Genomic DNA, 7199 nt, shown 5'->3' on the forward strand with positions numbered 1-7199 from the left:
GCTAAGTTACTACCCCACCTAGAGAACCACACACTTATCGCTTCTCGGCCTTTTGGCTAAGATCAAGTGTGTAGTGGAGAACCACACACTTAACTTTAAATGTTTAGGAAGAATTGATTCTATTCACTGTACAAAAATCTCAGCGCTATTTACAGGTATGTGATTTCCCAGCAGCATTTGTAAAGCAGGCCCTGAGGACATCGAGTATCCTTTGAAGAGAGTGCCTCCTGGTGTCTATGCAAGGCAAGACCCTGGGCCTTCCTGCCAGCATGATTGCCCAGCTGCTCCTCAGGCTGCAACACACTTCTTTCAGAGTTCCTGGGCTTTGTCTTATAAACTATGAACTGGACCACTCCTCTGCCCTGCACCCACTTCAGCGATACTGAAACCTGCATCGGCTCCCATGTTCCCAAGAACGCTTGAAAGAGCGCTTATCCCAAACGTATACCACCAATTCTGTTAACCTGTTGCTTACTATCTTTGTAACCAAATTTGTCCTTCCTCCAACTGCACACAATTTGAGCCTCCTAATCAAAAATCCAAAAGTCCAAAACGCCCCAAAGCATAGGCATCTGCCTACAAATGGGTCTTAGTTAAAACATAGACAAACCTAAAATACCATTAAACTAACTCTAGGTCATCATTGTAAGACGTGTTTGAAACATTTTATATTTAGATTTGGGTCTCATGGGCTGAGGTGCCTTTTCTGCTCTTGCAGAGGCCCAGGTTAGAGTCTCAGCATTCAGATCAAGGTGCTCACCAAACCACTCGTAACTCCAGCTCCAGGAGAGCTTGACACTCTCTGGCCTCCTCAGGCACCTGCACACACGCTCATGGGAACACACGCAGATACATATAAACACGAATATTTAGATCCCAGTCTTAGCCCCAAGACCTCGTAAGATGAATGCTAATATCTGAAATTTCTAAAACATTTCTAACCCTAAGCATTTCCAAGCAGAGACCTCTACATTGATTTCAAAATGGCCGTCCTTCTCCTGGGTTCAGTGCCTTAATTCGTAACAGGTGGAGATTACGGTTTGAAGAGAAAGGTGTCTGACTGCTATTGTTAGCATTCTTGTCCTTGGGGGCTACACACACTGGGAACTTCAGGTGTCTGTAACTCACTGCGAGATGGCTCCTAATACAGGAACCAGACAGGGATAGAGGAGATACAGGAGTGTGCCAAATGCAGTCTAGAGGGGCAGGGTGAGGGGCTCATTAAGGTTCTGTTTTGGCACCTCACTGTCATTTGGAAAACCGGTACAATTTAAGGGGGGAGGGGCTCACATATTGAATCATATTCCAGGTCTTTCTTTTGGGGGTCAACTTCAATAGCAACGCATACACAATTGGGTTTTTCACAGCATCTGTTGTAAAAAAAAAAAAAAACAAAAAAAAACGGGCTCCCCAGCTAACATTTGGATAACTCGCTTATGTATAAGCCCTGCAGACCATATTAGATATTTAATTATCGATTCCTTGGTGGCTGCAGAAGGTAATGAAATATTTTTGCCGTTGACTAAAGTGACCGTTTTGGCCTTGATCTGTTTTCTCTGAGGGAGTGGGGCGGGGGAGGGGAATCTCTGTGCAGAAAGGACAGGATAGACTCCAAGAGCAAACTGGCCCGGCACAGCACAGGGTCCCACCTGGTAATAGCTAGCTTTGGCCTCTATCATCAGCTGCTGCGTGGACAGCATCTTCTTCCTGCGTTTACATTCCTCCTTAAGCAGCTTGATCTCGCCAGCCTGCTTGGTGAGCAGCTGCTTGCTCTGCTCATAGTCCATCAGGCTCAGGCGCAGCCTCTCCTCCACCAGGTTTAGCTGCGAGGTGAGGAACTCCTGCGAGTGCATCAGGTATTCGATGGTGAGCTGCGCCAGGCGGATCAGCTTCAGCAGCACTGGGTCTACCCCGGACTGGCAGTGCGGGCACTTCTCGTCCTCCAGCTTGCAGAAGGTGATATTCATGATGTTCTCCTGCAGGGTCAGGACGTCCACAGCGCCGGCAACCTTGTCCACGTCGATGGCGCTCAGCCGCCTCCAGTCCACGCTCTCCAGTCGCGGCCGAAACTGAAAGAAGGGCAGGGGGCCGGAGGCCGCGCTGGGGGGGACAAAGGCCATGGGGGCCGCGCCTGCGGCAGAGGCGTCGGGCCCCTCGGGGCTGTTGGCCAGAGGGTAGTAGACGTGCTTCTGGAAGGGCTGCGGAGGAAGAGACAGCGCTGCGGGAGGTGGGGGGTGGGGAGTCGAGAGTCCTGGCGAACCCCGACCGTCCCTGCCCTGCATCCCCGGACAGACACCTCCGGCCACGTGCATCTTACCATGCTTGCAAGCCAGTTCGCCTCCTAGGCTTGCGGTGGAGGGGAGGAGCAGTGTCGTGTCCCTGACCCTGGCCGCCTCGGGGCCGCCGCCGCCACTCCTCTCGTGAGCCTGAGATGTCCCTGACCCCCGCTGCTGCGGCGGCGGCGGCCTAAGATCTGGGCGTCCAGGACGTTGCTATGGCAGCGCCCTGCCCCGACCTGGAGTGCAGGGCGTATCCGCCCACGCGCGTTCAGCATGCGCCCAGGGACCTGCGGGACCAGAGAGACAGAGAAGATCTCTTAGACCGGGGGAGATGCCACAGGACTCATTCTACTGGTGGTGGGCATCTCTTGATGGCCACCTTCCCTGACACCACCCTCCCTGGTTTCAAGAGAGGGTCCATTGATCCCCTAAATCATGCGTGGGGGGGTCACGTCTCCAGAATCTTAGTCCTAGCTGCGGTCTTCTGGCTATCTATCCCTAGGCTAGCATTAGGTTCTGAGATGAGAAGTACACAGTTGTCTTTTATTCTTTTTCACACACTTGGGAAATGTGTAGCAACAAAAGTATGAAGTTAAGTGAGAGAATAAGGGCGAGAGGAAAATCTGGTGCGGAGCGTTCTGCATTTTGACTGTGGTATTAATTATGCGGATGTATACGTTTACATTTGCCAATTTTAATGGAATTGCATTTTTAAAATTAAGGGTGTGTTTTATGCATCACCCCGCAGTAAGGTCGCCCTTCTTCATTCATCAGTCTTTCTAAATGCTTTATTTCCAACGTATTTTTAAAAAGGTATCGTCTCCCTCTGTGGGCTGGCAGCTCAGCGTTTGCAGCTTGTTAATAACACAAACCAGATATTCAATGGCCAGTCATTCCAATCTTGGAATCAAAAATGTCATTCAACATTTCTTAAAATGGTGAAGTTAAGAACGGACGGGAACCTCAGCCTCCAGCTGTCTATCAAGATTTACAGGGCCACAGTATTTACCTTAAAATCTGTATTGGTGCTGCATTCTTTAAAAAATTCTAGCAGCAACTTGCAGACCCCAGGCCTCTCATTGTAGGGGTCTTCTGGATGCTGCCTGTGGTTACTTCCGGGATCAAGGAGCTGAGGAAAAGCCAGGCATTCCTCAATCCACCAGGGAGGCCCTGCTTGGACCAACCATCAGGAAAATTTTTTTCTTTCCTAACAACCAAATACATGAACAGAAGAAAGGAAAATACAATTCGCAGTAACTATCTGGAAGCAAAGTTGTAACCGGCTATTTTGAGCACTTTCCTTATTAATATAAATAAATCCACACGAAAGCGTCCAGGAAATAAAACTTATAAATATAAATACACTTCATATAAGCCGTGCATTCACAAGATTCCGAGGCAATAAGAAAAACACATTTTACTGCAACCTAGCATAGAAGCCCTAAGAATATAAAACCGTTTTAAAGATTGGTTCTTCCATGTACTTGCCGCCTAGCCTAGAACGCATCTGCTGACCCTGGCCCTCAGTTTCCCTTTGTTGAAGCACTGGCTTACAGACCTGGCAGGTTTGTGGATTCTGGGCTCCATCCACCGGGCTGGCTGGATCAGCGGGAACAGGAGAGGTGTGTTGCTCACCGCTGGATTTCCAGCACCTAGTGCGGAAAGGAAAGGACATTCAAAACCTGCTAGGTTAAAAAAAAAACGGTCCAGTGACTTCAGGTGTTCAGTAAAGATAATGGCTCCAGGCCCATACCCTCCTATTTTCTTTGCCTTTGCCTTATTAAAGGGGTGAACCTTTGCTCTGTTCTAAAGGCCCACTAGCTGAACGAGGGGGAGGCTCCCGCGCTTTCGCTGCATTCCCAGTAAGAACAGCCGCAGGCCCAAGGTCTTGGCAGTCCATGAGGTTAGGGCATCTGCGGTTAGCCATCCTTACCCCCTAGGTCGAATCTGCCACAAGATGGCCGGAACAGGAAGGCAGGGGGGCATACTTTCCTGTTCCCCTACTCCCACCCCGGACTGGGTTCCCAACCCGGTGCAGCCTACTGTTCTGGGCACACTGCACTGTACCGCTGGCCTGGTGAACCCGAAAAGACAAAGCCTCAGGAGCCGGATCCTACAAGGCAAAAAATGGTTGAGGGAGCTGCAGATCTGCAGCCTTGCGGATCTCAGCAGACAGGGGAGAAGGCCCGACTTCGCCAACAGAGATGCGAGATGCTCTGTGTGGCTGAAGTCCGGCGGACGCCTGGAGCATCCTAGACCTCAGCTCACCCCAGTTGCGCGCTCCTGGGCGAAAGCCGGGCGCTGCAAGACACGGGGATTCACGGGGGATCCAGATCCTGGGATTGCTGCTGGCGCAGAGGCGGGGCTCGCGGAGGCCGAGGAGCAACAGAGCAGGGAGAGGCAGGCGGGCTCCTTCTTCCAGGGTGCAAGATAAAGCGTGTCTGGTCCGGGCAAGTTGTGACGAGGCCGGTAGCCCGGCGTCGCTCCTGGTCCTCCCAGGCTCCGGGCCGTGGGTGGCTAAGGCTGCCCCACCCCCCTCCCGCCCCCTCCCCTCTCCGGTCTTCTGGTGGCCTCTTCTCTCCGCTACCCGGCTCCTCTGGCAGCTGGGCGGGACCGCCCGCGCCTAGACCGCAGCACTAAAAAGCGCTCCTCCAATCCCGCAGCTGCTGCAGACACGTGATGCTACGCTGCGCTCTGTTGCTGGCTCTGGGTGCTAGCCCCGGGAAGACTTTTCAAAAAGGACCCAGATTCACTTCCACTGGATGGATAGTAATGCTCTCTTTCAGCTTGCGGATTCCTCTGAAGGGCTGTGATTCGTCTTCAGATCACAAGAGATGCAGTTTAACTGCACATAAAAGAGAGCTTCAAGAGTCCAATGCGGATGAGCTCCAGAACCAAGAAAAGTGTGAATGCCTCTTTAACCTGAAGTTGGAACTATGATCCTGCAGTAAGGGAAGGATCCCCGAATGCTGTCATAGTGCCTCTCATAAGAACACCACAGTTAAGGGGATGATACTCATTCATGATGAGTGTTGGATTATGAGACTAACGAGGTGACAGAGCAGAGGACCGCAAGAAGTAGGTTTTTACCACACTGGATAGAAGTCCATATTCTGCCCTGAGAAAGCTAGGCTGATTCCATGACAGGCTTCAAATTGGCAGCTAAGGAGACTAGGCCTAAGGTCTGCTTCCAAGAACTGGGCAATTCCAGGCAAGTCCAGGCCTCAGAAGCTGCTTTGCCCGTTGGTCTGAGGCAAGGACAATGGATCGGCAGCAGTCTCCAGACTTCCTCAGCTACTTCCTTAACAATGGCTTCCAGACCACCCCAGCATGTTTCCAGCCCCCACACTCTGGTAATGGAATGCCCTTAGAGAGGGACCCAACAGATTAACATAAAAGTCACCTACCCCAGAATCACCTAATGTGCTTTAAATCAGGCCTGCGAGCTCACTTGGTAGTCTATCTTGGTAGTGGGAGACCCCAGCATGCTGGGCTTCTGCAGAATAAAACACTCCGCGTTTACATACTGTTTGAGTCCTGGACACCGTTCTTAGGTTAATCATGGACCCTTACAGCCTGAAAACTGTCTTACACCTGGTCTTTAAGTTAATGAAGATACAATAAACTATTTAAATTCAATTCTAAGAATTAGAAGCAATCACAAATGAGAAAGATATTAGCACAAAATAACGTGCTGGTTAGTTTTTTTTTTTTTATCAACTTGACATTAACCGTGGTCACCTAGGAATACAGAACTTCAGTTAAAGAATTGCCTCCATCAGATTGGCTTATAGGCGTGTCTGTGGGCATTTTCCATATTACCGTTTGATATGGGAGTGCCCAGCTCACTATGGGTGGGGTGATCCCAAATTGTCATCATTGTTGTCCTCCTCCTCTCCCTCTTCCTTCTCCTCCTCCTCCTCTTCTTCCTCCTCCTTCCCCTCCCTCTTCCTCTTCCTCTTCCTCTTCCTCTTCCTCTCCTTCTTCTAAAGGAAACTGAGCAAACGTGAGGAGCAAGCCAGTAAACAGCCCTTCTCCAAGGCCTCTGCTTTGAATTCTGCCTCCAGGTTCCACCCTAAGTAACTACCCAGGCATCCCTTCATGACAGATTGTGTTTGGATAACTAAGCCGATGTAAGCTAACTAAGTCCTTCCCTTCCCATGTTGCTTTTGGTCATGGGTGTTGTTATGGTTTGTATATGGTTGGCCCAGGAAGTGGCAACATTAGAAGGTGTGGCCCTAACCCCATAGGAAGAACACCAATATCAACCAACCAGACCCCCGCCCCCCAGAGCTCCCAGGGACTGAACTACCAACCAAAGAGTACACATCTGTGTATGGGGTGGGGAGGACTCATGGCTCCAGCCACATATGTAGCAGAGGATGGCACTGTCTGGCAACAATAGGAGGAGAAGTCCTTTGTCCTGTGAAGGAAGGCTTGTTTTCCCAGTGTAGGGGAATGCCAGGGTGTTGAGGTGGGAGTGGGTGGGGGAACATCCTCATAGAAGCAGGAAGAGAGGGGAGGGGAAAGGGGGTAACCGGAAAAGGGGATAACATTTGAAATTTAATCCATAAACTATCCAATAAAAAAGGTGTGGCCTTGTTGGAGTAGGTGTGTCACTGTGGGTGTGGGCTTTAAGAACCTCATCCTAGCTGCCTGGAAGCCAGCATTCCAGTAGCAACCTTCAAATGAAGATGTAGAACTCTCAGTTCCTCCTACACCTTGCTTGCCTAGATGTTGTCATGTTCCTGCCTTGATGATAATGGACTGAACATCTAAACCTGAAAGCCAGTCCCAACTAAATGGTGTCCTTATAAGAGTTGCCTTGGTCATAGTGTCTGTTCATAGCAGTAAAACCCTAACTACAACAGCTCTTATCTCAGCAACAAGAAAGTAACTACATGTTGTGTAATAGTTTCC

General features: G+C 50.2%; 1 protein-coding gene across 16 annotated transcripts in view; it reads right to left on the reverse strand.

The window, feature by feature from the left end:
* Dzip1 (DAZ interacting zinc finger protein 1) overlaps window positions 1-4877 on the reverse strand; it is a 53694-nt gene extending 48817 nt beyond the window's left edge. For 2 of the 16 annotated variants that reach the window (XM_063274507.1, XM_063274509.1), the window contains exons 1-4: window positions 3838-4160; window positions 3289-3486; window positions 2318-2566; window positions 1650-2069 (exon numbers count right to left, since the gene is read on the reverse strand). In XM_063274507.1, coding sequence (XP_063130577.1) covers window positions 1650-2069; window positions 2318-2320 — 423 coding nt within the window. In that variant the 5' untranslated portion in view covers window positions 2321-2566; window positions 3289-3486; window positions 3838-4160. Of the gene's footprint in view, window positions 1-1649; window positions 2567-3288; window positions 3487-3837; window positions 4161-4346; window positions 4393-4547 lie in introns of those variants that run through there. The other 14 variants (XM_063274500.1, XM_063274501.1, XM_063274505.1 and 11 more) reach the window with 13 other exon arrangements.
* Window positions 4878-7199: the final 2322 nt, after the last annotated feature.

This window comes from Rattus norvegicus, chromosome 15 (genome assembly GCF_036323735.1).
Source record: "Rattus norvegicus strain BN/NHsdMcwi chromosome 15, GRCr8, whole genome shotgun sequence".
Lineage (NCBI taxonomy): Eukaryota > Metazoa > Chordata > Mammalia > Rodentia > Muridae > Rattus > Rattus norvegicus.